This window comes from Nerophis ophidion, linkage group LG25 (genome assembly GCF_033978795.1).
Source record: "Nerophis ophidion isolate RoL-2023_Sa linkage group LG25, RoL_Noph_v1.0, whole genome shotgun sequence".
NCBI lineage: Eukaryota > Metazoa > Chordata > Actinopteri > Syngnathiformes > Syngnathidae > Nerophis > Nerophis ophidion.
In genome coordinates this window covers 39,686,976-39,704,283 of record NC_084635.1, presented here as the reverse complement: position 1 = coordinate 39,704,283, position 17,308 = coordinate 39,686,976, and the positions used below count along the sequence as shown (strand labels likewise).

Here is a 17,308-nt window from a genome sequence, read left to right as displayed (position 1 = left end):
TGATACATAAGTCATGTGATCACAGCTGCACAGGTGTCTTTATGATACATAAGTCATGTGATCAGACCTTCACAGGTGTGTTTATGATACATAAGTCATGTGATTACACCTTCACAGGTGTGTTTATGATACATAAGTCATGTGATCACACCTTCACAGGTGTCTTTATGATACATAAGTCATGTGATCACACCTGCACAGGTGTGTTTATGACACATAAGTCATGTGATCACACCTGCACAGGTGTCTTTATGATACATAAGTCATGTGATCACACCTGCACAGGTGTGTTTATGACACATAAGTCATGTGATCACAGCTGCACAGGTGTGTTTATGATACACAAGTCATGTGATCACACCTTCTCAGGTGTGTTTATGATACATAAGTCATGTGATCACAGCTGCACAGGTGTCTTTATGATACATAAGTCATGTGATCACACCTTCTCAGGTGTGTTTATGATACATAAGTCATGTGAGCACACCAGCACAGGTGTGTTAATGACACATAAGTCATGTGATCACACCTTCACAGGTGTGTTTATGATACATAAGTCATGTGATCACACCTGCACAGGTGTGTTTATGACACATAAGTCATGTGATCACAGCTGCACAGGTGTGTTTATGATACACAAGTCATGTGATCACACCTTCTCAGGTGTGTTTATGATACATAAGTCATGTGATCACAGCTGCACAGGTGTCTTTATGATACATAAGTCATGTGATCAGACCTTCACAGGTGTGTTTATGATACATAAGTCATGTGATTACACCTTCACAGGTGTGTTTATGATACATAAGTCATGTGATCACACCTTCACAGGTGTCTTTATGATACATAAGTCATGTGATCACACCTGCACAGGTGTGTTTATGACACATAAGTCATGTGATCACACCTGCACAGGTGTCTTTATGATACATAAGTCATGTGATCACACCTTCACAGGTGTCTTTATGATACATAAGTCATGTGATCACAGCTGCACAGGTGTGTTTATGATACATAAGTCCTCAGTCATGTGATCAGACCTTCACAGGTGTGTTTATGACACATAAGTCATGTGATCACAGGCCTGCCACCATCTTCCGGTCTCCTCGTCCTGCTTGTACGTCCTCCAGCTGGTCATCAGAAAAAGAGGCGTGTCCATTAAAGGTGAGGTCATCGCGCTGCAGGAAGTCCAAGGCGCGCTCACGTCCGTGCACCGGGAAGCCACGCTGGGTTTCCGCCTCCTCCTCTTCCTCCTGCTCCTCCTCGTCTTCCTCCTCCTCCTCCTCCTCCAAGTCCAGCTGCACACCTCCTCCACCTTCCGGGTTCCTTTTGTCCTCGGCTTTGTTGGACATCTTCCCTCCATCGGCCTCCGACTGGCCCGCAGAGCCCAGCTGCTCCTTGGCCTTCCGACTGCGTTTCCACTTCATCCTCCGGTTCTGGAACCAGATCTTCACCTGACACACCACACACATTCCATACTTGAGGATGGGCCATCTTCCATACTGATGCGATACCATATCAGCAGGAATCTTATATGCATGCTAAAAATGTTGGGTTATCTTGGTAACTCAATTTATGGGTTGAGTTAAATTTGTTGTTGGGTTACATTTTGGGGTATTTTTATAAGGAGTAACCCATTGGGGGGGGTTTAGGACTATTAGTTTGACCCAATTTCTGGGGTTTCAAGACTACACACCATTTTTGGACATTTTTATAAGGAGTAACCCATTTTGGGGGTTACAGGACCATTAGTTTGACCCAATTTTGGGGTTTTCAAAGCTATGCACCTTTGTGGGTTATTCTTATAAGTAGTAACCCATTTTGGGGATTATAGGACTATTAGTTTGACCCAATTTCTGGGTTTTCATGTCTATGCACCATTTTTGGGTTATTTTTATAATGAGTAACCCATTTTGGGGGTTAAAGGACCATTACTTTGACCCAATTTCTGGGTTTTCATGTCTATGCACCATTTTTGGGTAATTTTTTATAAGGAGTAACCCATTTTGGGGGTTATAGAACTAATAGTTTGACCCAATTTCTGGGTTTTCAAGACTACACAGCATTTTTGGAAATTTTTACAAGGAGTAACCAATTTTGGGGGTTACAGGACCATTAGTTTGACCCAATGTTTGGGTTTTCAAAGCTATGCACCATTGTGGGTTATTCTTATAAGGAGTAACCCATTTTGGGGAGTATAGGACTATTAGTTTGACCCAATTTCTGGGTTTTCATGTCTATGCACCATTTTGGGGTTATTTTTATAAGGAGTAACCCATTTTGGGGGTTATAGGACCATTAGTTTGACCCAATTTCTGGGTTTTCATGTCTATGCACCATTTTTGGGTTATTTTTGTAAGGAGTAACCCATTTTGGGGGTTATAGGATTATTAGTTTGACCCAATTTTGGGGTTTTCATGTCTATGCACCATTTTCGGGTTATTTTTTATAAGGAGTAACCCATTTTAGGGGTTATAGGACCATTAGTTTGACCCACATTTGGGTTTTCAAGGCTACGCACCATTTTTGGTTATTTTTAGGAGGAGTAACCCATTTTGGGGGTTATAGTACTATTAGTTTGAACAAATTTCTGGGTTTTCAAGGCTATGCACCATTTTTGGGTTATTTTTATAAGGAGTAACCCATTTTAGGAGTCATAAGACTATTTGTTTGACCCAAGTTCTGGGTTTTCAAGGCTGCGCACCATTTTTGGTTATTTTTATGAGGAGTAACCCATTTTGGGGTTATAGGACTATTTGTGTGACCCAATTTGGGGTTTTCACGGCTACACACCATTTTTTTTATTTTTTTTTAGAGTAACCCATTTTCTAAATACAAAAAATACATTTTTTTCTTGAGGTGGAGTACATTATGGCATAATCTCTTGAAAAGTATTTCTAGTCACACATCTTATGTATATAAAATGCCTTTTGAAGAGGAGTAACCCATTTTGGGGTTATAGGACTATTAGATTGACCCAATTTCCAGGTTTTCAAGGCTAAATAAATAAATAAATAAATGGGTTGTACTTGTATAGCGCTTTTCTACCTTCAAGGTACTCAAAGCGCTTTGACACTACTTCCACATTTACCCATTCACACACACATTCACACACTGATGGAGGGAGCTGCCATGCAAGGCGCTAACCAGCACCCATCAGGAGCAAGGGTGAAGTGTCTTGCTCAGGACACAACGGACGTGACGAGGTTGGTACTAGGTGGGCATTGAACCACGGACCCTCGGGTTGCCCACAGCCACTCTTCCACTGCGCCATGCCGTCCCTATGCACCATTTTTGGTTTATTTTTATAGGGAGTAACCCATTTTGGGGGTTCAAGGACTGTGAGTTTGACCCAATTTCTGGGTTTCATGGCTACGCACCATTTTTGGGTGTTATTTTTAGAGTAACCCATTTTTTAAAATACAAAAAAAAAATTTTTCTTGAAGGAGAGTATATTATGGAGTAATCATGAACAGTATTTCTAATCACACATCTTTTGTACAATGCCTTTTGAAGAGGAGTAACCCATTTTTTAGTTTGACCCAATTTATGGGTTTTCAAGGCTACGCAGAATTTTTCAACTATTTTCATTTAGGAGTAACCCATTTTGGGTGTTATAGGACTATTTGTTTGACCCAATTTCTGGGTTTTCAAGGCTACGCACCATTTTTGGGTTATTTTTATAAGGAGTAACCCATTTTGGGGGTTATAGGACTCACAGTTGGCCCTAATATCTGGGTTTTCGTGGCTACTTACCATTTTTGGGTCGTATTTTTAACCCATTTTTTTAAAATACAAAAAAATGTTTTTTTCTTGAAGGGGAGTATATTATGGAGTAATCTCTTGAACAGTATTTCTAATCACACATCTTTTGTACAATGCCTTTTGAAGAGGAGTAACCCATTTTTAAATTTGACCCTATTTTGGGGTATTCAAGGCTGCGCAGAATTTTTGGATTATTTTCATGAAGGAGTAACCCATTTTGGGGGTTATAGTACTATTTGTTTGACCCAATTTCTGGGTTTTCAAGGCTACGCACCATTTTTGGGTTATTTTTATAAGGAGTAACCCATTTTGGGGGTTATAGGACTCACAGTTGGCCCTAATATCTGGGGTTTTTTTTGGGTCGTTTTTTTAACCCATTTTTTTTAAATACAAAAAATGTTTTTTAATGAAGAGGAGTATATTATAGAGTAATCTCTTGAACACTATTTCTAATCACACATCTTTTGTACAATGCCCTTTGAAGAGGAGTAACCCATTTTTTAGTTTGACCCAATTTTTGGGTTTTCAAGGCTACGCAGAATTTTTGGATTATTTTCATGAAGGAGTAACCCGTTTTTGGGGGTTATAGTAGTATTTGTTTGACCCAATTTCTGGGTTTTCAGGGCTACGCACCATTTTTGGGTTATTTTTATAAGGAGTAACCATTTTGGGGGCTATAGGACTCACAGTTTTCGTGGTTACGTACCATTTTTGGGTCGTTTTTTTAAACCTTTTTTTTTTTAAATACAAAAAATGTTTTTTCTTGAACACTATTTCTAATCACACATCTTATCTACATGTCTTTTGAAGAAGACTACTTGATTTTGGGGGTTATAGGACTATTTGTTTGACCCAATTAATACATAAATTTGGGTTGTTTTTTTCAAAATGACCCATTTTTAGGTTGGAAGCTTTGAAAAAAAATATCTTGAAGGGGAGTATATTATGGCGTAATCTCATTAACATTATTTCTAATCACACATCTTGCATGAACTGCCTTTTAAAGAGGTACTAAATACTTGAACATACTTGTATTATTTGGTAGTGTGAATGTTGGAAATGTTTTGATCAAGTGAAATGAGTCCAACAGAACAATGGCAGCTAAGAAAAACACTAACATATCAGGACTGGAATTCTGTCTACCATTCACAATCCTCATGTAAATTTTGTATGCGTTTATGCCCATAAAGTCCTCTAAAATCATCCAAAACGCGCCTATACTCAATTTACACGTGGTGACTTGAATATTGACAAATATTAGTCATATTGTTATTATAAGCGCTAACACAGAGGAACTACTTTTAGAAAGCTAACTAGCTTATGCTGCTATATTGACATATTGAGCTGCTGCATGGCCTCTGAGTTGGTGAAAGTTAATTGTAGATGACAAATTATGCCTCTCACCTGGATAGTAGAAGGTTGTGGACATAAACCCAAAAGTTGGTCAACTTTGACATCCAACTTAGACCCGGAGATGGCCAGAAAGACACAAAAATACGTTTGTTTGTGCTAATCACACAACTGTTATGTGACTACCAACTCACCAAGGTGTTTTTTATTGCATATAAGTTGTTGGCAGATCAAACGCTAATGTGTGTCTAATATGAATATGTTGTACTGTGGCGGTTCCTGGTGGTGGAGGGGTCAAATTACACCTCTAGAAGGATTTGCACGAATTTGAAAGAGAAGTGTTTGGATTTATTTGGTTTTAATGGAGAAAGCAAAACAAAAAGCAGGTTGACAGTACATCTTATATAAGGAGTCAAGGGGGGAACTCCATTGTATACTTATTACAGGGGTGTCCAAACTTTTTCCACTGAGGGCCGCACACAGAGATATTAAGGCATGCAGGGGCCATTTTGATATGTTTCATTTTCAAACCATAAGAAAATATATGGATTATTTTTTTTACCTTTAGGACTCCCGGGGGCCATAAAGGGTCTAAGTCACTAAAATGTTAAAAACAACTCTAATTATTATTTGTTTTTTTAAATTATTTAACGCTTACAGTAAATCTTTACAATATATAAACTTCGAGTTGATATTATGCCTTTTTTGTCAAAGACAACTTTGTTGTTTTATAATAAAACTGAAATATGCTTCAGTATTTCCCCCACTGCCCAAAACATTCAGAAAGCAATGTTTGATGTGAAGTAATTACAGTCTTAAATAATTAATAATGCAGGACACCAATGATTTTAATTCATTAATCTTTTTGAGTAATCTCAGTGAAAAGATAAATAAAATCTTATTAAATATATTTGGTATTCAAAAGGTGTCTCACTCATAAAGTGATACATTGTTATTACGTTTTTTTAACTTAAGTTACAAGATCAACTTTGGATATATCTGTCGATTTTTTTATTTAGTTTTTTATGCTCTTTTGTCAAAGAAAACAATGTTTTGTATGGCAACCACACAATATATGCAATATTTTCCACATTAAACATTTTAAAGTGAAATATTTGAAATAATTGGAGCCTTGAATAGGTCAATAATTCATTATTAGTGTTAGATAGATTTTTTATTTTTTTATTTTGGCACAATTGCAAAAAAAAAAGAAAAATTAATATAGATGAAAGAAAAAAAACAGCCAACTTTTTCTAGTTAGATTGCACCTCATTTCAGTTTTTTTAAATTTTTGCAATAGCATTTCCAGAAGGTGGAAATGCTATATATATATATATATATATATATATATATATATATACAGTATATATATATATATATATATATATATATATACTGTATATATATACACATGTGTAGATGTGTATATATATATATATATATATATAAACACATATCTATATAAATATATATATATATATATATATACACACACATATATATATATATACATATACATATATATATAAACACATATGTATATAAATATATATATATATATACACACACATATATATATATACATATACATATATATATAAACACATATCTATATAAATATATATATATATATATACACACACATATATATATAAACACATATGTATATAAATATATATATATATATATACACACACATATATATATATATACACATATGTGTATATATATATATGTGTATATATATATACATATATACACACATATATATATATACACACACATATATATATATATATATACACACATATATATATACACACATGTATATATATATATAAATACACATATATATATATATATACACACACATATATATATATATATATATACACATACATATATATATATATATATATACATATATATATATATATATATATATATAAATAAAACATATCTATATGAGAGCCTTTGTAGACCTTGGCAAAAAGAGTCTGACCTGGGTCTCAGTCAGCATGAGGGACGTGGCCACCTCGAAGCGCTTGGGTCTGGACAGGTACTTGTTGACCTTGAACTGGTTCTCCAGCTCCAGCAGCTGCTGGCTGGTGAAGGCGGTGCGAGGCCGGCGACATTTCCCCAGCAGACCCGACTGAGGTCCTGCAGGAGACAAACACCCAATTATTCATGACTCATCATTTCCTTCAGCACATCACATATCATCCTTTTACAGGCCCTGTTTACTCCCTGTTATTGTTGTCCTACTATCCTTCATCTTGATGCTTTTACTTCACTTCTGACAGGAGACACTTTCAGGCCAGATGCTGACGCCGAGAAACAGGAAGTTTAATATCGTTTAGCACAGGCCTGTCCAAACTGAAAAATAAAAGCACGCGGCGACCTTTTTCATATTTTTCAATCCCAAAATCAAAACAAAGAGATTTTTTAACTTTTAGGGGCTCCGCTCAAGGTTCCAGTGGTGGAAATTGTTAAAAAAAACTCTAACATTAAACGCTTAACAACAACTTCACTGATATAAATATGTTTATGCTATTTTTCTTCAAAAAAACAAAACAAAACACAGAATATGCCATATTTCCCCAAAAATATCTTCAAGTGGAATATTTGATGTGAGGTAACTGTAGCCTTAAATATGTCAATCATTCATAACAACCTTGATTTTGATTCATTATTATTTTTCAAGCAATAAGAGTAGAAAAAAAAAATTAATAAAGGAATTCAACCAAAATTCCCAGGAATCCAAAAAAGTGTTAAAAATAAGTGATTCATTATTTTTTTTTTCCAATGCTTAAATTTCTAGATCCTATCCATCCGTTATAAGTATTTTTTTTTTCAATTTGTTTTTTGCAGTTTTTGTAAAAAAATAATAAATAAATATTTTTTATATGTAAAATACACAAAATATGCAACTGTAGCCCTAAATATGTCAATAATTCATAACAATGTTGATTTTGATTCATTATTATTTTTCAAGCAATAAGAGTAGAAAAAAATAAATGAATAAAGGAATTCAACCAAAATTTTCAGGAATCCAAAAAAGTGTTAAAAATAAGTGATACATTATTATTATTTTTTATTTTCAATGCTTAAATTACTAGATCCTATCCGTCAATTATAAGTTTATTTTTTTTAAATGTGTTTGTTTTTTGCAGTTTCTGTAAAATAATAATAAATAAATATTTTTTTATATGTGAAATACACAAAATATGCAATATTACCCCAATTTTTTTTCCCAAAAGTTAATATTTGATGTGAAGTAACTCGAGTCTTCAATATGTCAATAATTCATAACATTGATTCTGATTCATGATTATCTTTCCAGCAAAAAGAGTTTAAAAAAAGAAAGGAATTCAACCAAAATTATTAGGGATTCAAAAAAGTGTTAAGTCATACATTATTAATATTATTATTTATACTTTCAATGCTTAAATTACTAGATCAAATTCAGGTCTATCCATGAATTATAAGTTTAAATAGTTCCAAAATAGTTTTTTATACATCAAATACACAAAATATGCAATATTTCCCCCCCAAAAAATGTTTCAAAATGTAATATTGGATGTGAAGTAACTCTAGTCTTCAATATGTCAATAATGCATAAAAACATTGATTTTTGACTCATTAATATTTTTGAGCAATAAAAGTAAAAAACAAAACAAAAAATTATTTCACCAAAATTGTCAGGGGTCCAAAAGGGCCCCAATCATGAAGTGTTAAAATAAGTCATACCTTAGTTATTATTTTATTGCTTTTAAGGCCTAAATTACTAAATCAAATTCAAATCTATTTGTCGATTATATGTTTTTATTTTTTTCAACCTCTTTGTTTGTTTGTTTTATGCGATGTGTGTCAAATGTATGTCAAAAACATTTCCCAAAAACATAATTCAAAGTGTAATATTTGATGTGAAGTAATTGGAAGCTTTAATAAGTCAATAATTCATAACAACATTGATTTTGATTCATTATTATTTTTTGAGTAATAAAAGTTTTAGTAAAAAAATAAATAAAATCCATCAACATATCAACATTCTTTGTTGATAGTGTTAAATATAAGTCATACATTATTATTATTATTATTATTATTTTTTAACTTTCAATGCCTAAATTACTAGATTAAATTCAGGTCTATCCAGCAATTATAAGTTTTTATTTTTTTTTACAATCTTTTTTGTTTGTTGGTTTCAGGCAATTTTTGTAAAAAAAAAAAAAGATTAAAAAATAAATAAATAAATAAAAATAAATATATATATATATATATATATATATATATATATATTTGTGTGTGTGTGTGTCAAACACACAAAATATGCAACATTTCCCAACAAATATTTCAAAGTGGAATAGTTGATGTTAAGTATTCTTTTTTGAGGAATAAAAGTTTGAATAAATAAATAAATACAATTCACCAAAATTCACAGGGATCCCAAAGGGGACCCAGTCATAAAAGTGTTAAACTTAAGTCATACATTTTTATTATATAAATATTTTTATACGTTCAGCGCCTAAATTACTAGATCAAAATCAGGTCTATTCGAAAACATAGTTTTTTTAATATATCAAACACAAAATATGCAATATTTCCCTCAAAAAATATGTCAAAGTGTAATATTTCACGTGAAGTAATTGGAAGCTTTAATAAGTCAATAATTCATAACAACATTGATTTTGATTCATTATTATTTTTTGAGTAATAAAAGTTTTAGTGAAAAAATAAATAAAATCCATCAACATATCAACATTCTTTGGTATCCAGTCATATAGTGTTAAATATAAGTCATACATTATTATTATTATTATTATTATTTTTTTTTTTACTTTCAATGCCTAAATTACTAGATTAAATTCAGGTCTATCCAGCAATTATAAGTTTTTTGTTTTTTTTTACAATCTTTTTTGTTTGTTGGTTTCAGGCAATTTTTGTAAAAAAAAAAAGATTAAAAAATAAATAAATAAATAAAAATAAATATATATATATATATTTGTGTGTGTGTGTGTGTGTGTGTCAAACACACAAAATATGCAACATTTCCCAACAAATATTTCAAAGTGGAATAGTTGATGTTAAGTATTCTTTTTTGAGGAATAAAAGTTTGAATAAATAAATAAATACAATTCACCAAAATTCACAAGAATCCCAAAGGGGACCCAGTCATAAAAGTGTTAAACATAAGTCATACATTTTCATTATATTTTTTTTTATATACTAAATTACTAGATCAAATTCAGGTCTATTTGAAAACATAGTTTTTTTAATATATCAAACACAAAATATGCAATATTTCCCTCAAAAAATATGTCAAAGTGTAATATTTGACGTGAAGTAATTGGAAGCTTTAATAAGTCAATAATTCATAACAACATTGATTTTGATTCATTATTATTTTTTGAGTAATAAAAGTTTTAGTGAAAAAATAAATAAAATCCATCAACATATCAACATTCTTTGGTATCCAGTCATATAGTGTTAAATATAAGTCATACATTATTATTATTATTATTATTATTTTTATTTTTTTTTACTTTCAATGCCTAAATTACTAGATTAAATTCAGGTCTATCCAGCAATTATAAGTTTTTTGTTTTTTTTTTACAATCTTTTTTGTTTGTTGGTTTCAGGCAATTTTTGTAAAAAAAAAAGATTAAAAAATAAATAAATAAAAATAAATATATATATATATTTGTGTGTGTGTGTGTGTGTGTCAAACACACAAAATATGCAACATTTCCCAACAAATATTTCAAAGTGGAATAGTTGATGTTAAGTATTCTTTTTTGAGGAATAAAAGTTTGAATAAATAAATAAATACAATTCACCAAAATTCACAAGAATCCCAAAGGGGACCCAGTCATAAAAGTGTTAAACATAAGTCATACATTTTCATTATATTTTTTTTTATATACTAAATTACTAGATCAAATTCAGGTCTATTTGAAAACATAGTTTTTTTAATATATCAAACACAAAATATGCAATATTTCCCTCAAAAAATATGTCAAAGTGTAATATTTGACGTGAAGTAATTGGAAGCTTTAATAAGTCAATAATTCATAACAACATTAATTTTGATTCATTATTATTTTTGGAGCATTGACTGTTTTAAAGAAAGATAAAACAAACATGGGAACTTTTTGTTATTAGATAGATAGATAGATTGTACTTTATTTATTCCGTCAGGAAAATTACAATTTTCAGCACAATCCCATTCAAGATCAGACAAACATTACAGGGAGACAGAACAGGATCGACATTAGGATTAGTCGACATTGCAACTTTTCCTTGTCACATTTCACCTGTTTGCTCTTTTATTCTCCATTTGATGTACTTTTCTAATACTTCTTTTTAGAATGTGCCATTAAAAAATGAGCTGCGGCCCACCAATGTCCCCCGGGGGCCACACTTTGCACACCCTTGTTAGCAGACACACGTGACCTGTTATCTGACTTTATAGTTGAGGGGGGAATAAACGCCATAAAATCACATCACGCCATTAACTTGATGAAAATTCAATGGCGGCTTTGGGCTTTTATTGATGAACTCCGCTGCGTCTCAGGCGTTTGTTGGTACATTCTTTGTCTCACAAACACGCCTCGCAGCGGCTTGTCCTTTATAGACAAAGCAGGGGAAAGGAGAATAATGCTGCCTTCCTTCTAGGCATGAACTTGACAAGATGCGACCCCAAAGAAGCGCATGAAAGAGAAAAATGAATAAACGACAGGACGCTTCATGTGATATTTTGCAGCAAACTTACTGCTAGCCCCTTCCTGCTCTGGCACTGATAAGAATGTCATGGCAAATGTCCCAAAACATTTGCACGGTGCATCATTATCTTATCGCCATGTCAGAGAGTTTGCAAATTCATATTTTTATTACGGTCAATGTTTTATTTTGCATGAAAAAAATGTCCCATTACTTACTTTTGGTACAAAACCTCAAATTACATTCAAGTTTGATGGAAATTAAAAAAAAAAAAATCTCTGGATAGGAATAAAAACAGTGACTTTGTAATTGGGGGGGCCTCCAAATACAATTCTGCTCAGGGCCCCAACAATAATTGTTAAGTGCAACTTCTAATATAGATTTTAATTGCATTTTAGGTAGATGACGTGCTACGTGTAGGGCCCAAACATTTGTGGGGGCCCCGTGTGTAACATGTGCTTTATTGAAATATTCATCCAGCCCTTTGCTGCTCCATCACTGATAAGACCGTGATTGTCCCTTGTGCTGCGTGGCCCCCACCTCTCAACAATGTCTCCACATAAGTTACTTTGCACTTTAAAATAGCATTATTCAACAATGTATTTAACATGAATTTGTTCTGGGACAAAACATGGTTCAGGGCCCTAATTTAGTCAGGTGTGGCCCTGCTTGTAAATGTTGTATTAATCAACTGATGAGATACAAAATTCCCAATCTGATATTAATTAAATGATGAGATTCCATATTTGCGTGGGATTATTCACAAACTAAGTCTTGGAATTATTGTTATTTTTTTTCAATAAGTGAAAGTTTTACATAAATAAAATGCGAACATTACTTTTGACATAGGGGCCCCTCTTAATACAATTTTGTTTAGGACCCCAATGAAGCTATGAGCGGCCCTGGTTGTCAATAACAGTTCTTACGTAATACTAATAAGGCAATGATAATAATAAAACAATATTAATGCAGCCGAGATAGGCTCTAGCACACACACACACCCCACCCCGCATGGGACAAGCGGTAGGAAATGGATGGATGGATGGATAATTACACAATATTAATAAGAGCATATTATTAGCATAATATTAATAAGAAAATATAACAGAATAATAACAATAATGCAATATTAATAATACATTATTAATAACACAATCATGATAATAACATCATAATAATAACATAATATTAGTATGACAATATTAATAACATAATACTAATAATGCATTATTAACAAGGGCCCTGCAATGAGATAGCGACTTGTCCAGGGTGTACACTCGCCTTCCGCCTGAATGCAGCTGAGATAGACTCCAGCGACCCCTCACGACCTCGAACAGGATAAGCGGTAGAAAATGGATGGATGAATGGATATTAACAATACAATAATAATAAGATCATAATAATAACACAGTATTAGTAAGACAACATTATTAACATAATATTAATAATGAAATAATAAGAAGACAATATTAATAAGATCATATTAATAGCATAATATTAATACGACAATATTATAACATGATAATAATACTAACACAATACTAACAATACACTATTAATGAGACAATATTATCCATCCATCCATTAATTTTCTACCGCTTGTCCTTATAGTACAATATTAACCAGACAATATTAATAAGATCATAACATTAGCATAATATTGTTAAGACAATATTATAACAGAATTGTAATAATAATATGAATATACAAGATGAATAATGCAATATTAATAATACACGATTAATAGGACAATATTAATAATACACGATTAAAAAGACACTATTAATCAGACAATATTAATAATAGAATATTAAAAATACATTATTAGTAAGACAATTTAACAACATAATATGAGTAAGACAATATTAAAAAGATAATATTAGTAAGACAATATTAAAAAGATAATATTAGTAAGACAATATTAATAAGATAATATTAGTAAGACAATATTAAAAAGATAATATTAGTAAGACAATATTAATGATATATTAGTAAGACAATATTAATAATATAATATGAGTAAGACAATATAAATAAGATAATATGAGTAAGACAATATTAATAATATAAAATGAGTAAGACAGTACCGTAGTCGGGCAGTCTGGGCATCATGATGCCAGCTCGGATCCAGTGCTCCAGGGGCATTGAGCCGGCCATGGCCGCCTTCAGGTGCTCGGGGTAGGCGTGGGAGAGGTGCGTGAAGCCGGTGTAGGCGAAGGCGGGGTGCTGGCCTCCCAGGGCGGACAGCGGGTAGATGGCGGGCGGGTACATGCCCGGGACGGCGGCCTGGGGCAGCGAGGTGAGCCCGTGATGGTGAGCCAGACCCAGCATGGAGGCTTTGGGGAGGATGCCCGCCGCCGCGTGGAGCTGCGAGGCGGCCCGCGGGGAAGGTGTGTCTCCGCGGCGGCACGACACGGGGCTCCCCGCCGGGCTGTCGCTGCTCATTCCCGGGGACACGTCGCGGCTCGCTCGGCTCGTCTCGTCCGCGAGTAAGGCGTCGATTCGGAAGTTTTTAGACTTCTCCATCAGGACTAACGTGGGAGACGGAAGTGAAGCGATGATGCAAACATGAAAGAGATGACAATCATTTCCCGCCTGCAAACATTTGTTTTCACCACTTCACCGCCGCGTGGCCGCCACGCCACGCCCCTCACGCCGGAAGTGGCGTGTGATTGGTTGGAGCTCTCCACGGGTATGACGCTCTTAATCAGCTAATTACTTCCTGTTTCTCCCCACAGAGCCTCGTGAGTGACGTCATGACAGCAAACACCACATTAGTGGATTGATTACTCACTCCTTGTTACTCACTCTTACTCCTTCACTCACTCACCTGTCACTCATTGTTACTCCTTGTTACTCCTTACCACCAACTATTACTCACTCCTTGTTACTCACTCTTACTCCTTCACTCACTCACCTGTCACTCATTGTTACTCCTTATTACTCACTCTTACTCCTTCACTCACTCACCTGTCACTCATTGTCACTCCTTATTACTCACTCTTACTCCTTCACCCACTCACCTGTCACTCATTGTCACTCCTTACCACCAACTATTACTCCTTGTTACTCACTCTTACTCCTTCACTCACTCACCTGTCACTCATTGTCACTCCTTATTACTCACTCTTACTCCTTCACTCACTCACCTGTCACTCATTGTCACTCCTTACCACCAACTATTACTCCTTGTTACTCACTCTTACTCCTTCACTCACTCACCTGTCACTCATTGTTACTCCTTACCACCAACTATTACTCACTCCTTGTTACTCACTCTTACTCCTTCACTCACTCACTTGTCACTCATTGTCACTCCTTACCACAAACTATTAATCACTCATTGTTACTCACTCTTACTCCTTCACTCACTCACCTGTCACTCATTGTTACTCCTTGTTACTCCTTACCACCAACTATTACTCACTCCTTGTTACTCACTCTTACTCCTTCACTCGCTCACCTGTCACTCATTGTTACTCCTTACCACCAACTATTACTCACTCCTTGTTACTCACTCTTACTCCTTCACTCACTCACCTGTCACTCATTGTCACTCCTTATTACTCACTCTTACTCCTTCACTCACTCACCTGTCACTCATTGTCACTCCTTACCACCAACTATTACTCCTTGTTAATCACTCTTACTCCTTCACTCACTCACCTGTCACTCATTGTTACTCCTTACCACCAACTATTACTCACTCCTTGTTACTCACTCTTACTCCTTCACTCACTCACCTGTCACTCATTGTTACTCCTTACCGCCAACTATTACTCACTCCTTGTTACTCACTCTTACTCCTTCACTCACTCACCTGTCACTCATTGTTACTCCTTACCACCAACTATTACTCACTCATTGTTACTCCTTCACTCACTCATTGTTACTCCTTGTTACTCCTTACCACCAACTATTACTCACTCATTGTTACTCATTCTTACTCATTACCACCAACTATTACTCACTCCTTGGTACTCCTTACCACCAAATATTACTCACTCATTGTTACTCCTTGTTACACATTACTACCCATTATTACTCAGTCATTGTTACTCATTACCACCAACTATTACTCACTCATTGTTACTCATCACCACTAATTGTTACTCACTCATTGTTACTGATTACCACCAACTATTACTCACTCATTGTAACTGAAATGATTTACACGTGAATATAACTGAAAAGACTTAAACGTGAATATTACATAACTGAAATGACTTAAGTGTGACTATATTATATAATTGAAATGACTTAAGTGTGACTATATTATATAATTGAAATGACTTAAGTGTGAATACAATAACTGAAATGAATTAAGCATGAATATAACTGAAATTATTTAAGCGTGACTATAACTGAAATGACTTAAGCATGAATATATTACATAACTGAAACGACTTAAGAATGAATATAATATAAATGAAATTACTTAAGCATAAATATAACTGAAATGACTTAAGTTGAATATAATATATAACTAAAATTACTTAAGCGTGAATGTAACTGAAATGACTTAAGTGGGACTATATTATATAATTGAAATGACTTAAGTGTGAATACAATAACTGAAATGAATTAAGCATGAATATAACTGAAATTATTTAAGCGTGACTATAACTGGAATGACTTAAGCATGAATATATTACATAACTGAAATGACTTAAGAATGAATATAATATAAATGAAATTACTTAAGCGTAAATATAACTGAAATGACTTAAGTTGAATATAATATATAACTAAAATTACTTAAGCGTGAATGTAACTGAAATGACCTAAGTGTGAATATAACTGAAATGACTTAAGCATAACTATAATATAACTGAAATGACATAAGTGTGATTATAACTGTAATTACTTAAGTGTGACTATAATATAACTGAAATAACCTAAGCGTGAATATAATAAATGAAATTACTTAAGCATGAACATAACTGAAATTATTTAAGCGTGAATACATTACATAACTGAAAAGACTTAAGAATGAATATAACTGAAATGACTTAAGCATGAATATAACTGAAATGACTTAAGCTTGAATATAATACATAACTGAAAATACTTAAGCGTGAATTTAACTGAAATGACTTAAGCGTGAATAATAATATAACTAAAATGACCTAAGCGTGAATATGACTGAAATTACTTAAGCCTGAATATATTACATAACTGAAATGACTTAAGCGTGAATATAACTGAAATGACTTAAGCTTAACTATAATATAACTGAAATGACTTAAGTGTGAATATAATATAACTGAAATAACTTAGGCGTGAATATAATAAATTAAATTACTTTGGCATGAACATAACTGAAATTACTTAAGCCTGAATATATTACATAACTGAAAAGACTTAAGAATGAATATAACTGACATGACTTAAGCATGAATATAACTGAAATGACTTAAGTTTGAATATGGTACATAACTGAAATGACTTAAGCGTGAATTTAACTGAAATG

The 17,308-nt window shown here is 33.3% G+C and overlaps 1 protein-coding gene across 1 annotated transcript; it reads right to left on the bottom strand.

Annotated features, from left to right (window-relative positions):
- Positions 1-792: 792 nt before the first annotated feature.
- Positions 793-14,548, bottom strand: mnx2b (motor neuron and pancreas homeobox 2b). Its single transcript, XM_061887160.1, has 3 exons — positions 13,923-14,548; positions 7,118-7,275; positions 793-1,454 (listed from the first exon to the last, which is right to left on the bottom strand). The coding sequence occupies exons 1-3, from the start codon at positions 14,359-14,361 to the stop codon at positions 1,077-1,079; spliced, it is 975 nt and encodes a 324-aa protein (XP_061743144.1). The 5' UTR covers positions 14,362-14,548; the 3' UTR covers positions 793-1,076.
- Positions 14,549-17,308: the final 2,760 nt, after the last annotated feature.